Here is a 19361-nt window from a genome sequence, read left to right on the forward strand (position 1 = left end):
ATCACCAGTCCTTTTCCCTACTCCAGTGCAATGAGATCCCCACATGTGCTAACTTCACGGTGATTAATAGATGACCTCATGCAGCAGCCACCAGCCTCTCCCCTTTGCTGGCCCACATTTAGATATTCCATTTGTATTATGAACAGAAACACTTCTGAATCCAACGCCTGACAGTGACTGGCAAGGAATGAATCAGAAACCAACCATTCAAAAGTCTTCAAAGATAAAACATTTGCAAGAACTCCAAGGATGTCTCCTTTGTATGTCACAGTTGTCCTTTTCTTCTCATCAGTACCATCAACATCTCAGTATTACTCAGTTTTTGATTGAGTACTAAGATTAGTTCAGATCCACGTGCCTTATGACACCGAACATGACCAACCACGTCAGGGTCTCCCTTGCTTCAGGATGACAGTCCTAAAGCCTCCAAGAGCACAACTTCCTTGAAGCTCCAACTGCAAACAGCAATGACCACTGGTACACCAGACTTCCAGAAAACAACAGGTATGCACACTGTAACTGCACAGGCTTCTAGACCTACTCTGAAGCAGCTCCACATCTGTGATCACCACCTGGACTGCAGTCATCGTCTGTAGACAAATACGGCCTGTCCCACAGCAAAGGATGAAGTCATTGATGTACTGTGTCACAACAGCTGCATATCCAAAACACTTTGTTTTGTCCTTCTGGATAAAGGCAGATAAGGGCAAGCGAAGCACAAAGGGCAGGATATTGGCAAGGTAACCTGTTAAAAACCAAAAAGCCTGAGAGGGAGGCAATTAATGAAATTCTTTTACACAGGAGACCAGCCCACCAGATCTTGGGTGACAGGAAAGGAGAAATTCCTCAGTATCCTATGGAAGATGTAAGGTTCAGTCATTAACACCAAGATGTAATTGAAGTCATCACAGTAATCTTGTGTTTGTGATAGAAATGATGGTAAAATTCAGTAAGCATAGTGCTTATGTTTCTGCTCAGCAGAAGAGAAACCTGTTCAGAGCTTTGTAGTACAAATGTCCACAAATAATGCGTCGCAAAATTATAACTGAAAATGTTTATGTCCATGTAGATGACAAAATGATGACACTACCAGTGTCTCTTTTTGAAATAATTTGTGACCTATGGGAATGACTGACAATGAGATCCTTTTCTAATTTCAGGTCTAATAAGAGGGCACTGAAGAGCTGACAGCTCAGTTTAACATAGCCAGCCACTGTCAGACAGCAAATTAACCTTTTTAGAAGGTATTATTAGAACATATTTCATGAATTCTGAAGCGTGAACATCACAACTGCAAGCCTGGTTTCCTAGGAGGAAGAAATACCCATTCAACACAACGGGAGGATGCCAACGGTACCAGATGTCACACAAAACAATGCCTACAGATACTGGGGGGAGCTGCTTTGCTGCTTCTTTCCCCAAACTATTATTATATGGTAGATTACTGCCTCATAACATACTTTTAATAATGGAGTTAAAACACCCACCGAGTCAAATAACCTCATTTAATACTACTGCAACCTGTCAAATAATTTTAGGTACTTCTCTGGTCCTTACCCTGGTATCTGCAGGCCATAATCTGTCACATTTTTACCTTCAGAGCATCTCACGGTATCAGTGAGGTCACACAAAGTTTTGTTGCAGACCAAGACCCTGTGCCTCTGCTCTGAGTTCTCAGCTGGCGTCCTAAGTCTGTGCAAACCTTTCTGTATCACATTATAAACTGAAAATACAAAAAATTTACAAACATGCACATGGTAATGTAAAATTTTTTTTATTATTATTTTATTTTTATTATTTTATGTAAATTTTGTATTTTACCAAAGGTACTTTTATTGTTTACAAAGCCAAAAACGTATCTGGATCACTTGCAAGTCAAATAGAGATATCAGATGAAAAAGAACATTCTTCAATGACCTGAGATACAACGCAATATTTAATTTCAGACAGTATTGCTCTTAAGACTTTTTACAATAAGAAATAAAAAGATTTTTAAAGTCAAAACCTAAATCGGTGCTTGTCATAAATTTAAGAATTCTCATGAACCAACAACATGAAATATCTTAGATAATGTATACTGTACATTTTTGCTTGCCCCTACAATAAATTAATACCCTGGATGACTTAAGTATTAGCAAAAATATTTACAAAAACAAGATAAAACACAGTATAAAATTTTTCCAAAGATAGATTTCTTCCGAGAAACAGTTTGGTACCAAGAGTGAAATTTCAAGTCTTATAAAATGGCTTCTCACATATTTAAAATTCACTAAGGTAAATAAATAAGACTGACTTGTACAAACATTGACATCCTCATACAGGTTTACGCAGTAAAAGCGTGTATCTCTTCTTGGGAGTTTCCAAGATCCTTCAGGTATCTGAAAGTCAGAAATCAAGTTGGTAATATTAATAGCTGGAACCCAAAACCACCACAGACACCACTGAAGCATAACTTCAGCACCAGTACCTTGTTTTTATTCTGACATGCACAATGAAGTTTACATTTGCAAATACATTTAGAAAACAACTCATGCCTAGGAGCCAGGTTACTGAAAACATGTCTAAAAGTAAATACAGATATCATTTGAATGATCTCAGACGTCTCAAGGCGTAGCATGATTACTGGCCAATTCCACCCTCCACTAGATCCACGCACCTGACTTCAGTAGGGCTGCAGAAATGCAAGTGATGCCCATACAGCTTCAATATTTTGAAGCTGGGCATCAGAAAATTAGAGGGCCTTTTATTATATATGCTATATATTTAAAGCTAAATAAAGCACTAGGTACAGACAGAAATAGATGCATTAATAAAAGAAAAAATTGAGATAAGTACTTGTGATATACAAAGTAAAATTCAAAGCAGCTGTTCTAACTTAATTTGGCAAGCTAACACCAACACAGAAAGCTCATTTCCTATTATAGCAACCTTTCTGTGAACATCAAATTAAAAGCAGCATTTAAAACCTTGGGGGAAAAAAAGTCACTGTTAAAGAGATGCTCTTAGGAAGTTTGGGACAGCTTTTGCATATTGCTGATATTTACTGACCTGCACACTAAATATACTCCTCAAGTATAGGGGCCATCCAGGTGGATGGCTTGGTTTTTTTAAATTTTATTTTTAAAAGTTTTCTTGCAAAGCATAAAAGGTAAGGCCATTTTTGAAAGACTACCAAGTTAGAAACACTATAGCTGGTTAGGTTTTAAAAAATTCCTCATTCTCTAGTTGATGTAAAATACTCACTGTACTCCTTGTTCTGTAAAAGGTGTTGGACCACAGATGCAGATAAGTGCTTTGGAGTCTTCTCTGCTTCTTTTCACAAACTCAGAGAGAAGAAGTGAAGAAATCTTCCCCTGTTTACCCACCCAGTCCTTTGTTGGTTGTGAGAGAATGAACTGAACCTCAAACCTGGAAAGCAGAAGACTATTTCAGAAATACTGTCTCTGATTAGAAATCCGTCACACACAAAATGCTACTGCGACGCTGACACCTCCTATGATTTCTTTCTTGTTCTGCTCAGCTCCTGCTCTCTGATCTCACAGACATTGAGTTGTTCCTACCAGCCAAGCCAATCAAATTGCCTCCAGTATTGTGTATTTAATTATTTAACTCAATCTTTCAATCTTAAAAAAAAATAACCGTATATTTCACCTTACAAAGAAAAAACATGTGGTACCAATTAAGACACTAATGCACAGATTTTCCTGTTCTGGTACTCACTTACACAAATGTTAGTGTAGCTCAACACACAAGTAGTGAAATAAGAATGCTTAGCCAAACTTGTAAAAATGTCAGTACAATTTTATTCATGAGAAAATACTGTAACTGGTTTCAAAAATCCAGTAACAGAGCAGTTATTGAGTAAAAACCAAGTACTCATGTATCTAAAGCTCCTAACGAAAGGGAGAAATGTTTTTTACTGTAAATTTGCAGTGTCTAGACTATGAAGCTCTGAATGTGCCAGACATCACCAGCTTATAAAATAATATTGATTTTTCACTCCAGTGTTGTGAAGGAACAAGTGAAATTAATTTGTTTGTACAATTTCAACTAAGAATTAAGTAAGCATAGGCAAAACATACTTCTACCATGTAACATCTAGGCAGTGACAATTTATCTAGTGATGAAAGCACGGGTACTGAAATTAAAAGGCAACCTGATATTCCCATCTTCTGACAGATCTCTGGCCTGCTAAACTAAGTTGACTTTACATATGCACTAGTGCGTTTTAATCCGTACTTGCATTGTAATTGCAGAAAAACTGCAACAATTCGATTAGACAGTAAAAGTGAAAGTAAAGTAACCAGCTTAATTTAAACTTTGAATTTCTAGATAAACCTTTTCTCCACTAAGTGACACCAAAGGCTTCTCTATAAATTCAGAACGTTGCTCCAAGGGTACACTGTCCTTGTCTATCACTGCTGTGCTCGTCTTTTCATATCTTTTATATTGTTATTTTTCTTCACCTTCAAAAAGCTTCTCAGTCTTAACGATCACCTCACCGAACATAACATCTCCAATAAACATCTACTGAAAACCATCATGTCAAATCCTTGGCTTCCTCTGGGACCTACAGAACATAGTGATCCATACATATATATAAAAATACAAATGCACCTGTGACAGATATAAGCACATCTCCTTTCACTCCTGAGGTCTCATTAAATTCTTAGCTAAGATTTTCCAGAATCAGGACCTGTCTTTGTGACAAAGCCGTACAGTTGGCCTAAGCTGCAAGACCTGTTCTCCTATACACTGGGACGGCACAAGTCATTCGCAAGAAGACTTTTAAATACCTTTCATTTTTAAGAGCTAATTGCTCTAGTTGGTTTCTCCATAGAATGTCTTCTTCAGTTTTGTTGAAGAAGATCAGCTTCACTGTCCTTAAAAAAAAATATTAAAAAAATTAACTGCAGATTGTTTCTGTATTTGGAACACCTTAAGGAATCAGAACTTACTGCATTATACAGAAGCCGTTTACTTACATTTTGTTTGCTGTGCAACTATGCAATCCTCAAAACTTTTTGCCACTAACCCAATATGGTTATCTTCCCAATATAATAATACCCAATATAATAAATCTTTCTTGCTGTACCTGAAAGTCTGTTGGACTTGTGACCTCTCTTCTACATGCCATAACCCTGTCTGCAGTTGCAACCTCTACTTCAGGATCTGCTGTCCAAAGAAAAGTCTTTTGAAGTTACTAAGGCCTGACTGAGAATATAATATAGGTTGTCAAATTTTATCTAGTTTCTCAATATTGCTTGAGCACTACTTCAATTAATAGCTGGCATATGAACTCTGTACACCTTTTTAATATTACATGCAGCAACTTGTGGAGGTGGAACTGGAATTTCAAGGTTATATCAATATTAACTTCATAAAGATGGAATCTAAAAACACAGAAGAGAAAATTAACTCATAACTTGACAAGATATGAGTTACACTACAGCTCTGTACCAAGCTATCTTATTCCTACTTTATTTGTTGATTTATTCAGTCTATTTACCTGGAAAGCTATTGTATACAAGTATTGTATTTGCCAGACAGTTCACATTAAAAAAATAAATGCTCTGTGATCAAGGCCAGTGCTGTATCTCTTCAGGTTTTTATGCTGCAGTGGAGGTAAAACACAAAGACTGAGTTTACAAAACAGAATTTACAATTTGGTAAAGCCACATAAACCTAACATCTTTATTGCTAATGACAGACTAATACCCTGAGGACGACCGATGTAAGACAGCTGATGTGCTGCTAACTGCGAGCAGCTCCTGATCTGCACCCACAGGGCTTTAAGTTGCCGTTGTTTTTAACAGTCAGGCACAGCTCTGAGCAGAGCGAGCATGCTACTGTGGTGCCAGCAGCTGGAAATTCAGCGCCCTACTCATGGGAAGCTGAAGGGCTGGGATACCTGAGCAGAAATGCATGTGGGACCACACAGGTACCTGTCAGGGCCACCACTGAGGCTGACCTGAGCCTGCTGGTCCTTCACACTGGTCCATAAACACAGCACTACCCATTCTTCTACACGTGGCCAACCTTGCTTCTAAGAGACCAGCACTAGACACAGTAGTATACTTACTTGGTGCTGTGCACATTAATTAATATTATTACTAATTTCCATAATCTCCTCCTCTGTGCCTTGCAGAGAGCCATCTTCCACGCATCACATATGCTAGGGCTTCTGTGGAGAGTTCATGATCTCCAGCTGTTCTTAAACTGCAATTTAGAAGCCTATACCCTCCCATTCTGAAGACAGCATATTTTTCAGGCTTCTAACCTTTTTCCCTTTTTCAGTTTGGTCACACTTCAAGATACTGGGAAACATCTCACAAGCTACATCAAATGCCAAAGATAAGGGATAATTTTCTACTTACGAGAATCATGCTCATTTTCTGCTAACAAAACACAAAACTGAGCTCTATCTGTTGTGTATAATGCACATCATCGATAGTGTTACCAAGAGAAAGAAGTTCCAGACACAGTATAACTCAACATAAGCTACAACATACAAGCTTTGGGAAACTTCTGTAGTACAGAACAAAACAGCCTCAAATCAGCTATACTGCATCTTTTAATACTAAAATCAACGTATTCAGAAGCTAGCATGTGCCAAAAATCTAGGCTCCTTACCTGCTTCCCAGGGCCCACTTCCCTGAAAACATAGGAAAATAAAGCTCACTTCAAGAAAGTAGTGCTGTCAAAGCTGGCACAGTGCACCACAGCATCAAGTGTTACTCAGGTAGGGAAACAGGTCAATAAAAAGTGCGTAGGAAAGCCATGCATCTTGTTCATTGGGCACAAAGGTAGAAATTGGTTATTTGGAGAAAAATGCTTTGAGACACCCTTACTGATACTCCCCAGTGTAGCTAAATATATCTGCTGCAGTACTTTTTAAGAGAACAGAAAGCCCCAGAACACGGAATGAACTGGTAGTGGTTTTGCTGGAAATAAGGGAGGAAACAGCTAAAAGGAAGAGGGGGAGATTTAGGTATGATCCTCACCACTACAGAAAAGCTGGTTCAGAGAATGATGACAGAAGTTTAGGTAACAAATGAGAAACTTCTTCACCTCTTTAGAAGGACATAGGGAGAATCTGGCATACTGGCAACTACTACAAGGGATGCAGGTTTTAATAAACTCAAAAACTGGTATGCAAGGTCTTACGGAAAGCTGTATAGGGAGAGGAGTTAAAGAGATCCTCAGGTAATTTTAACACAGAGGACGAAGAGGAGGTAGAAAAAGTTACAAAATCATCTTCAAAACAAGGGAAGTGATGATGAAAGTGAAATACTGTATTAAGAAGTTCAGGAATGAAAAGCTGGAGAGAAAACAAGATACAACTATCAAGGAGAATTCAGAATAGACTGCAAGTATCCTATACTTATCTGAGAAAAGTGTTAGTCCTCTATCTAGCGTTTAGTGCCTTTTTGTCTCAGCCTTCTTTAAGAAACGTATCCATCTGATTGCAGTCATACACCTCAAGCAAGAAGGAGCAAAATTCTCATCTTAAAAGGGAAAAAAACAGCATAGAGGATCAATATTATTTTTAAATTAATACTTTGGTCAAATACAATTTGGCCTGTGAGAGAAGAAACAAGACTGAAGAAAAAGCACTGTGACTTCATGCACAAAAGGATACTGCAGACAGGAAGAGAATAAATTGTTTTCCACATTTACCGTAGGCAAGAAATAACAGATTTGAAAGACAATAGGGAGACCTTGGCTAGACAGCAAGAATGGAAATCCAATGATCCAAGCCCGTTACACCACAGCAAACACTGCCCAGGGAAGCTGCGGATTCTCTCCCGCACCCTCAGGTGTCAAATCGGTCATTATCCAGATCCATCCTCAGCTTCCTGCAAGTCCTGTTCTAGTGTGTGCAATCTGAGTTTACAGCATTGTTACTTCTCACATTGAGATAATTTTATGCAAACTATATTTATATAGTTTATATATACACATATACTCTCGTGTATATAAATAGTATATATAAATACAGATATACACACACACATCTATTAAAGATGCTCTTGTAATATTTACCCAAAAGAGAAAGGGAGGGTTAAAGAGCAAATATAAGGCCAAGAAACTAAGGTCTCTAGAACAGTCTGAAAAATGAAGCTTTAAGTGTCTGCACATACACAAAACCTGTACCAGATCAAGTCCTTCCAGCTCCTAACAAGCCTCCACAGCAGAAGAAAAAATTCATTTACTTGCCTAGTAAGAAAACAGGAGTTGCTGCATCCTAAACCAACTGTGAGCATTGAGCTCCCATAAGAAATTGTGCTCAGGAGAGCTAAAATAAGCCACTCTGGTCATCTTTCAAGGACAGAGTAGATACAAACACTACCTACGCAGTAGTAGCCTTTCACACATTATCCACTCTGTTTATTCTGGTTAGGGACAAAATTTCAAGATTTGCATCTTTTACTATGCTCTCCTTAGTTTTGCTTCACATGATCACAACTACCTTCACCTGACATGGTAGCTTTCCCCTCGAGAAGAAAAAACCCCACATCATTCCAAATTCCCTTAGTAGTGCTTCCCAAGCATTTTGTCCCATGATAGATCTAGTGTTTAGATTCACAAAGCCAGCCAGCCACTTGTTATTTGCTTTGGAAGAGCCAAACAGTACACAGTCTCTCTGCTCACAAAATAGGATTATATGTAATTGCTGCACAATAGGCAATACAAGAATAATGTCTGGGTTTAGAGTTTTTTCTAGAAACAGATTTCTGCAGCAAAAGTCATCCGTTTTAGCTTTACTATGAAGACAACTGTGTCCAATTAATGTGTTGTTTCAAAATGTGCTTCATAAAGCCACAATGAAACAAAACATGTTGTACTTCTATTGAATAAAACTCAGTATTAGAAATTAATCTCCATTACAAGAGTTCAAATTCAAAGGTACAGAAAAACAGTACCAAGTCTGTTGAACTTCCAGACTCTTCCCTAATGCACGCCAGGTTTTGGTGTAAGTTGAAGAAAAACGCTTTCATACCATTTCATTTTGTCAACTGTTTTACTAACACTGAGGGTTGCCCATTACATTTCATCCTTCCTATGGATCACTCCTGCTTGGGGTTAAATCGTAGGAAGTGTACGTACCGGAGACAACTAACTTCAGTCAGAGCAAAATTCAGCAGTTTAACCATTGGTGTGAAGCCTGTGCCTGCTGCCAATAAAAAGAGGTCTTCTGAGGCTTGAACCTGTGACTTCTTAAAGTTACCTTCAGGATTGCTGACAGAAACATAGTCTCCTTTACAGAAAAAATAAAAATAGGGTGGAATACATTAATGAGATGAAAATAAGCTAATTAGTATTCTGATTTTTTAAAGGCCCTTTCATATTGGCTTTATCTTTGTAGTATAAGGGTTTCTTTCAGAAAGGTGCTAGACATTTCACACAGGGATCATTATTGTTAAAAGAACAGATGTTCAATTAAAATGTCTCGTCTCGATGGACTTCACACTATATGAGTGCACAAACATTTGTGAAGTCGGTATTAGAAATCTACCTCCCTATCTGAAACGGACAAGGAAGCACATCTTAATTTTAATATGAGAGACCTATCTTGCTTCATTCAAAAGGACAGAAAGTTGTTCTAAGACCAAAGTGATCAACTATAATGTGTGATACAGCTGACACATCTGAACACTTAAACATGAACACATCTGGAAGATCAGTCAGGAGAGCTTTATGTAATGGGCAACTCCAAGTTGCAGTGAGGATAAGTCTGTACACTTAGGACATGGAGAATAAGGCTTAAGAAAAAAAACCACCCTGTAAGTATGTCCAAATGTCTAAGTAGGTAAACAATAAGAACATCACATTATCCAGACAGTGAATCAGAAAAGACAAAGCAATTGCTGCAAAATCAAACATAAAAGCCCCCAACATATACTTACCAATTTGTAGGTGGTCAAGTGCCTGTGTGAACAGTCCACAGGGGTAAATTTTAATCATTAAATATATATGTGCACCATCACAGCAAGATGGTTCTTTGAAATCCAGAGGCAAAGAAGGCAATACAGGTGTGTATGGTTTTACTACCTCTGTCCCTAGAGAGAAGACAAAAAGGTAGCTGAAATAGCATGAAAAGTACTGTACATCCACCAAATTTACAGAAAAAAATACCAAAATAAACAAACAGTAAAAAAGTAAGCTGCATATCCCATAAAAATAACACCAACACATGCTGTTATGCAAGTGTGTTACTTTCCACTTCCAGTCAGGATGTTCAGGCCACTGTACAGTATGGGATTTCTGCACTACTTAGCAATTAAAAAAACTTAAGAAAAAGACACAGAGTCACGTCCAAAGAACATGAAAATCTAAACATTTGCATTTACTTTCAAGTACCACAGCTTGATTTTTTTATGAACTGAAATAGCAGATTTTTAGTACTGCGTGATTATATTTTCTTTCACTATCATTTCAAAAAGCTATTGCATAATGATAGAAAGAAAGATTGCAAGAGTTAGACACCAGTAAAGAATTAGGTAGGGAGGACAAAATGAATTAGGAGGAGGACAAAACAGCCTGCAATGAAAGGACATTTTAAAATTCTTCTGAGAAATCTTTCTACCATGCATAGTGCAATGCAAGAACGGTGACCAGCATAACCACTGATATGCAAATTTTAAAAAGTATTCTTAAAAAATGAAATAGATATTTCTTTGACCTCCCTTTTTTTTTTTTTAAGTTCACCTTTTACAAAATTTTTAAGAATAATATCTAAACAATGCTTTTCAAGATGCATCCCTCTCACAACCTCATGTTAACACTAATATTGTGCAACTGGGGTGTAAAACAGAGTTACCACGACTGCTATAAATCCCTCAGAAGAAGAAGAAAAAAATGCACCATTACCCTCCAAGTGCCAAAAAAAGTTGCAAACTAAAAGGGACCGGCTCATCATATAGAGCACATATACAATGAGCTTCACCTCCTTCAAAGATGGACAGCACTACTTCAGAAGAAAGTTTTAAAGGGAGAGTTGAAAGAAGAGCCAATAAGACCAGCAGTAAATGCCAGCCATCTCAGTAATTAGCTTCCCTGCAATATTAACCCCATTATTAAACACTGACTGTGATCACAGAAGCAGAGACCCTCTAACTACAACCAGGGCAGCAGTGGCCATGGACTTGGTGTTCTCCTAAGACTATGAAAAGAGATTTATGTTAATATACCCATGGCTACAATCTCAATTTTTCTTACCTGCAATGGCTTGTTTGAGGTAAACGTGTTGTCCGGTGGGAACACGGAGATGTGTGCTCTTAGGCAACAGGAAGCAGAAGAGCTTGGTGTTGTGGGTAACTTCTGTCTTCGAAACCAACTTGCACTTTCTGTAGAATGGTCCTAAAAACATAGTTGTACTTGTTATTTACGTCTCAATCTGTCTTTCTATTCTTATACACCTTATAGTAAGAGTAAAAGGTATGTATAAACAGATGCTTCTTGTATCATTCCTTATAATTGTTTTTCTAATTTTGGACTAAGGACTCATTTATATCCTTACATTAAGCTTATAACAGACTGAATCTGTAAGTTATCAGCATTGACTGGGAAGAAGCAGAAAAACACCCAATACTAGCAGACAGCTTTGCACAATTCTTCAGGTACAAAATACCAGTACCAAATTGCTCAGATATGACAAAATAAAACTCACGTCTGTGCCTACACGGGCAATGCACACTTTAACATTAACAAGAAATATTTTAGACGTGAAGGTCCGCACTTCCACCACAATCTTCCAAGACACTTGGAAAGAAACCACAGAAAGAACACAGCTTAATCAGAATACCTATAAAAACCCTGTGTACATTCCTATGAGCAACAGAGATAAGAGACAGTGGGGGAAAAGGAACATCTCAGAATATTCAGGTTTTTTCAGGGACAAATGGGAAATAAACTGTACCAGTTTCACCAATACCTTATGGAAGCTTGAAGTAATGTGTTTTCCCTATATCCACTACAGGCTCAGAGCAAGATAAGCCACTTACTCTGCTACAGCAGGGGCAGTATCTGATCGTTTCTACTGGGAATGATCTCTGTGGCAAAGCGCTTGGTGTAGGGCTGCCCAGACCTGTTCCCATTCCAACTAAACAGCCACCCTCATCTATGTAATCTGCTCCATTACCTCACTTCACAGCCTAAGAGAGGATTTGAAAACACAACAAAATAGAGGGTTGTGCCCTGCTCATTACAACCAGAGGCTGCAGAACATAAGCAGGGATAAAGCAGCAAGGAGGAAGTACTTCAAACAACAAAGGGCACAGATGCAAAAACAACCACTTATTAGCTTTAGCTCTGGGAAGAAACATGCTTACAAAGGTTAATTTAGCAACAAATGCCAAATACAGGAGCTCTCAACTGTAATATTCTATTAACTGACATAGGCCTGTTGCCATTACCACTATAGGTTATTATTTGACTACTTGGGAACGAGCATCTCAGCTTTCCTAAAATACCCACGATTGCTGCATAAGGCAAGTGACAGCATATTGTAGAAATCTAGATATAAACCCAGAGGTGTAAATTGAAGACAACCAGAAATAATATTTCCTCTTCTCCCTTTCAGCTAAGCCTTGGTTTCAGCACTGCAGTATTTGAGCTCTAACCTGAAATACCGGTGTGATGATAGTACCATGCTGCCTAAACAGGTCTGTAACTCAAGGGAAGTGTCATGGGCTATAAGGGATTGGAAGCTCAACAAATTAAAAAAAAAATAAATTAAAAAAAAGCAGGCAACAAAATCCCACAAGCAGAAAAATCAAAGCCAAAAGATTTTTTTACCAACTAAGATGAAGAAAGACAGCTGGAATTTAAATTCCAATTTTTTATTAGATAATTCCACAGCAAAAGCTAATTTAAAAATATTTTTCCAGCTGGTGTCTGTTTAAGCAATCTTCAATAAACTGCAGGTCTAGGTAACAGTATTGGAGCACTTGTCTGACACCTCCAAGACTTGGTTACAATTCCACCTTGACAAAAAAGCATGATATGCAGTGGTGATCACAACCTGTTCCCCCTCATGAGTTCGCTTCCACATCTTATTTTCCAGAAAAACCACCTACAAGAAAATCACATCTTAATACCCAAGAGGAAAACTGCACTCTGTCACTGTAGTGTGGTTTTTTTCAAATGGGAAGGTTCTGCCTTCCTTTTTCAATACTGCATTTCCATTTCACAGGATGCTGGCACTGTGACCTTTATGGTTTGTTTATATTTCCTAATAAGCATTCTCAGAATTGTGTGTCCCCAGCCTCCCTACACTGACAATCTAATTATATTGAATTATGCTTTCTGTGCAATACTGTTGGGTACAAATAATTATTCCTTCAGAAAACTACATACTTCATTCTTCTTAAGGAGCAGAAACAGTATTGAATATTCTTCTGAATCTATTGATACATCTTAAGATTCAGTGTCATTCCCTGAAATGAAATTAAAATTTTGTAAAAATCCTCCTCACCTTTGAAGGGTTTCCACAATATCCCAATCAATTAACAGAAACACCGGCCAGCCACCACCTTTACAAACTATCATTTCTGAATGTTGTCATATGAACAAGTAATAACAACCTAAAATCACGTAAAGTTTTCAAGTGCCAATCCTGCCTGGTTTTCAGCCCTTCTTCCTGTGCTTCAAATACAATGGAAATGTTTGAAATGATCAATACACAAGGAAATACTACAAAAAGTCTCAAAGACAATAAAAATCTGAGGAATTAAACATCAGTGCTCCCATGAGCACTTACTGTCCATGGCCTCAGAATAACCTTGCCACCAAACTGGAAGTGTGGAAATGTTCCCAGAAAAACGATTACTTTTGTTAGAAGTGTCAGTAACTTACTAAAAACTATGAATACACAAAACCTGATTGAAATAAATAAAAAAAAAACAACAAAAAACCAGGTATAACAAGGTAACATAGCTACTTGATAATCTGTTCTCGGATTTTCAGGTACTTTCAATCAGTTACACTGTCTTCAAACAAGACTCTCATATTCACGGGAAATAAAAGGTAATGTTTAAGCAGTAGAAGATATGTAAATCAAAGTGAAAAAAATCAGAATCACAGCATGGTAAGGGTTGGAAGAGATCTCTGGAGATCATCCAGTCCAACCTCCCTGCCAGAGCTGGATCACCCAGACCAGGTCACACAGGAACATGTCCAGGCAGGTTTTGAATGTCTCCAGAGAAGGAGACTCCACAACCTCTCTGGGCAGCCTGGGCAGTGCTCTGGCACCCTCACAGTAAAGACATTTTTTCTCATGTTCAGATGGAGCTTCCTGTGTTCCAGTTTGTACTTGCTGCCCCTTGTCCTGTTCCAGTGCATCACTAAAAAGAGTCTGGTCCCATCCTCTTGACACCTGCTCTTTAGATATTTATAGGCATTAACAAGATCCCCTCTCAGTTTCCTCTTCTCCAGGCTAAACAGACCCAGCTTTCTCAGCTTTTCCTCATAAGAGATGCTCCAGTCCCCTCATCATCTTTGTAGCCCTCTGTTCCCTGTCCTTGAACCAGGGGGCCCAGAACTGGACACAATATTCCAGATGCGGTCTCACCAGGGCAGAAGAGAGGGGGAGGAGACCCTCCCTCAACCTACAACCATACTTCTTTTGATGTACCCCAGGCTATTAAACTGATCTGAACTCAGTCAGTCAGTAATATATAATAAAATTATACAATACTTCCCCACATAACATGACAAATGCTATGTTGGAGACAGACTTCTTAGAAGAAACTACTGCAGAATAATCATCTAGGAAGCACTGATTACTAATGCTCAATTTGGATTTTTGAGAATTGCATCCAATCATCCTCACCTTCTTCAATTTAGAGGATCTATACTGCCACTACATTCTACACCTCTTGTTCTTTCAGGTTATTTTCTCATCTTGTTTTGCATAATCATGAACAGTGATAAGGAGGGAGAAAGTGAGCGATGGACAGTGGACAACATTAGTCCAGGCTGCATCCCCTTAAATACAGAGGATCATATTGAAAAATCAAATTGAAAATTAAAGTGAATGACTCAACAGTTTCTGAAACTCTTATAAGGAAAATTACATTCTACATAAGCTAAAGGTTGCTAAAGAGATGTGCTTTTATGCAGGCAGCCTTCCTTTTTGTGCCACAGTAATGTCTCAACTTTAAAGGCCTAAGCAGCAGAACTGAGAGCCAGTAAGGGGTATATGACATGGCAATCAACATTTAATTAGCTCTTAAAAATGGACAGCTTTGCTTTCACAGATAATAAGGCAGACTAACATCAGTCAACTTCTGAGCATTATTAGACAGAAGGCCAAGAGTGTTTTTGAGAAAATTGGACAGCTGCAATAACATCAGGAGAATGCTTAGGTTGTATCATGCAATTGTGCAGAAATTTTTAATTTAGCTGTAAAAAAAAAAAGTAGCAAACTCTTCAGGGTAATACACTTTGGTTCTGCATCAAGTTCATACTATTGTTACCACAAAATGAGCTCATATATAACCTCTACTGCTTCTGGCAGATACATCAGCTTATTGAGAGCTGGCCTTGACACCTACACACATGTGAAGTGCCTTATTTAATCAGCTCCAGTTGCAAAGATGCAGTGTGCTGGAACAACATCACAGCATTGAACAATGGTACTGCAGTATAGTAACAGCTGGCAGTGGAGGTTTTTGTTCCTTCACTACAGTTACTCCCATGATTGAGTCTACTGAGGTTTTCATAAAGACATAAAGAATATTAAGCACACAGAGAGCCACGAGATGCAACAACACTCAAGCAGTCTTCACCTTCCCTTACTGGGTTCTTCCTGGCTTTCTACAAGATGGGAAGACCTCCAACTCTACTGCAGGACAACACAGAACAACAAAGCAAAGCAAAAAAAACCATTTCGGAGCTGAACCCTTCTAAGGAGAATTTCCTGAATGAAATGAAGTATGACCACAGGAAGAGAAAATCCTGGGAGAAACTAAATATGCATAATGTGCTCCAAAAAGTCTTAAAACAAGTGGTGATCTGGCCTTGGAACTGCTTACCTTTGTCTGTGCGTTTGATAAATGTATTATGACTCTCCAAGGGCTGTCCCAGCATTTTCCAATGAATGTTATCCTTCTTCTTCAAGGTAATCTCTACTTTTCCAACTTTTTCAGCAATATGCACTAAACGAGAAAAAGGTTTCACACTGTTATTGTTAGTTCCAAAAAAAAAAATTAGTTTTCCATTATAATGAAATTTTAGAAGGATTAGTCATTTCTCAAGACACACAGAATTAATCCGTTAAATTAAAATAGCAAATTAAATGTACTTCCAGCTATGTCTTTATGATGTTTTACAATGCATTTAAAACAACAAGCACTAACTTAATCTGCCTAATTAATGTATCTTATTTACTAAATACACTGTGAAAAGCTTCACAGCCCATCTGGTAAAAAAAAAAAAGCTCATTAATTCAGAGTCCTCATTTACTGGAAATTGGTAATTCCCATTGTTTACTACTTCTTTCTTTTCAAGAGTATTTGAATGAATAATTAAATCCAAGAAAATCCCAATGTAAGTAGAGAACAGCTTACAAATACACAACAGAACTAACTTCTCATTATTTTAATATTTTGTCATACTCAAACAGATCAGAGCACCATCAGCTTATTACTTTCACAGGCCCAAATGCCAAAATTAAAAAATAAAATTAATCAATGTTATGGTTTGATTTGATTGTGTCAGAACCCTGAGGTAAGCAAAACTAAAGTAAAAAAAAATAAAAACAAACTGAAGTTCCACATTCTGGCATCAGAAGAGATCCAGAAGTGCTGCAAGTGATGAAACTTACCAGCCAAGTCTTCTTGAACTGCATGCTCCAGGTCTGAAATAAAGAGAAATAAGCTCCATTTTAAGCAAAATCAAAACTACATTCTAGTAGTCTGATAGGCATACAGTTTAAGGACAGAAATGCTGAGTGAACTAACGAGCCCTGTGCATTTGTATCTGGCCCTGAACTTTCACTTGTACACTGCATCAGTCCCAGGGACTTCTGCAGACCTAGTTCGTAACATTAAGAAATGTATTCCCTATTCCTTTTAGCTGTCACTTATGCAAAGCTACCCGTCTGCATTTATCTAAATCATTCCACTTGCCCTTTCTGTATAAGGGCATTTTAATAACCATTGAAAACACACCTGAAGAAAAACTTCGCAGGACTTTTACATTGATTTTTTTACTATACTTTATTCCACATGTAAAAAATTAAGTACATACCAAACAAATGAAGATGGGAGTTGATAATGCAATTGCTTTACATCAAGGTACTCATCTCTAATTAAAAGTGGGATAAAATATTAATTGGTATATCCAAACTGCATATGGTCTGATGAGAGGGTTTTCATAAAGCAGAATGAAAAATCAGTATTTTCAACTGCAAAATTACAGTACTTACCAACTTCTACAAGATATGAGCGGTCACCCATGATGATTTCTCCCCTTAATTGCTTGTCTTGACAGTCAACTATCACCAACTCTGCACTCATATCCTTTCATAGATAAAGAAAAAAAAAAACATTTTAATGAAGCTCTTCCAGAATTCAAGCTGGATCACAACTAGATCTCACAATTCTCCCTCTCATAAAACACACTTACCTTCTGCTTCGTATATATGACAATGGTGATCAAACTATCGGTTTGGAACCAGTCATAACTGTAAAGAAAACAACACACACTTATTTTGGGCATACTAAAATACCTTTAACTTGCAGTTTTCAAGCAGAACTTCTTTCATGAATTTACAAGCCAACTACATTATTTACTGTTTTTTGAAGAGGTAAGTCCAGAGGCAACGATTTTGAAAAGACCATTCAAATAACAGCAGTCTAATTATGCATCCTGAGAGTCAGCACATTGTAGCTAAAATTATATGGCGTGGTTTAACTTAAAAGGCACGTGCACCCTCTTTGCAGTATCTCAACCTTTCCAACAAGACAAAATCTTGACTCCAGACAAAAGTATTAAATAGCCAGGGCGGCTTCCAAGAGTTACAGATTCCACGCGCATACCACAAAATCACAATTTCCATCATCTCCCCAAATCAAGACTTTACATTCCTATGGTCTCAACCTGCCCAAACCTTGTAATAAATCCAAGGTAAGGCAAGAAACAGAAAGCCTTCAAACTGTTTTGTGTGGCCTCACACTCCAGAAGAGAAGCCACCTTCCAGTTGTTCAAAAGCCACAATATTTATATGACTGCATGTAACTAGCCCAGAGATTACACATTCACAGGGGATTTTGATGCAAAGTGAGAAGCTGAACCTTGGTGACTCAAGGCACCATGGAATAAAATGATGCCTTGGTGACAACAGCAGGTGTATCACAGTGGGCTTTTAGTGCTAGCTCCGCTTTGCATATTGTAGAAACTTGAATACAGCTATTGCATCTTAATATATTCCAGCTCGAAATTAAGTACTTTTCCAAGGCATGCCAACTCATACATTTATGGACAAATTAGCTAAAGTCAAAAAAGATCACAGCCCAGTTGGAATCACTTTGCAGGAGTTTTCTCAAGAAGCAAGGCTGAGGAGCCTGCAAATATAAGCCATACAATTGTATACAGCGCAAGGCAGTCCAAGTGTTACAAACCAACAGAGCAAACCAAGAACCCTGAGGCATCATCTGCCTACACAGTCAGTATGACCTTTGGCAAGTTGTCTGAACCTCACCTTTTCTACTTAGAAAAGAAGATAGCAATGGTATATACTCATTTAGCTGAGGCATCAAGAACTAACCATGGAAGAAGTTGTCTGTATTCACTAAGAGCTGCACAGAACCATTAACCAGAATGTTCAACAGTCAATGAAAGGCAAAGGTTTACCTTGGAGTTAAATCTTTAGCAGAAGCACCCAGTACTTTCTTCTCAGGCAGCATGCCTACAAAGAGCAGAGAATCATTAAAATATTTGCTGTGATCCTCACTTAATAGAAATCACAATCAGAGATGCTTTGTTTTGTTGGGTTTTTGGTTGGTTGGGGTTTTTTGTTGTTTTCATTTTTTTTAATTGCATGTTCTCAAGAACCCTCCTCAATATTTAGTGGCTTTATTTCCATGGACAGCCCAAAGTTCTTTTTACATTTTGCTTCTATTCAGCACTTTCTCTTGGAGAGCAGAGTTCAACTTCAGAAATTAGGATTTCCACACACCACAGAACCTGTGCATGCAGTCCTGCTAGTACAGTTGGCTTGATCTCAGTTTCATCTGTTATTAGCTTGTGCTTTCACACTTTGTGATAGTGAAGCATGGAAAAAAGTTTATCTGAATGAATCTCCTGTAACAGAACCATCTGTTTATACAATGCAGATGAACAAATTTAATTTG

At 37.9% G+C, this 19361-nt stretch overlaps 1 protein-coding gene across 1 annotated transcript; it reads right to left on the reverse strand.

Annotated features, from left to right (window-relative positions):
- Positions 1-2129: 2129 nt before the first annotated feature.
- Positions 2130-18914, reverse strand: LOC104544689 (cytochrome b5 reductase 4). Its single transcript, XM_010189624.1, has 11 exons — positions 18862-18914; positions 17635-17692; positions 17435-17528; positions 16832-16864; positions 16041-16163; positions 11224-11364; positions 9912-10064; positions 9112-9262; positions 4797-4883; positions 3244-3408; positions 2130-2378 (listed from the first exon to the last, which is right to left on the reverse strand). The coding sequence occupies exons 1-11, from the start codon at positions 18912-18914 to the stop codon at positions 2324-2326; spliced, it is 1113 nt and encodes a 370-aa protein (XP_010187926.1). The 3' UTR covers positions 2130-2323.
- Positions 18915-19361: the final 447 nt, after the last annotated feature.

This window comes from Mesitornis unicolor, unplaced genomic scaffold (assembly GCF_000695765.1).
Source record: "Mesitornis unicolor isolate BGI_N332 unplaced genomic scaffold, ASM69576v1 scaffold20228, whole genome shotgun sequence".
Lineage (NCBI taxonomy): Eukaryota > Metazoa > Chordata > Aves > Mesitornithiformes > Mesitornithidae > Mesitornis > Mesitornis unicolor.

Coding starts and splice junctions, on each gene's coding strand:
- LOC104544689 (XM_010189624.1), bottom strand. CDS start 18,914: ATGCTGCCTGAGAAGAAAGTACTGGGTGCTTCTGCTAAAGATTTAACT. Junction 4,884..9,111: donor ACTGAAGTTAGTTGTCTCCG/GTACGTACACTT, acceptor TTTTTTTTTAAG/GACAGTGAAGCTGATCTTCT. Junction 2,379..3,243: donor TTTACAGAACAAGGAGTACA/GTGAGTATTTTA, acceptor TCTGACTTTCAG/ATACCTGAAGGATCTTGGAA.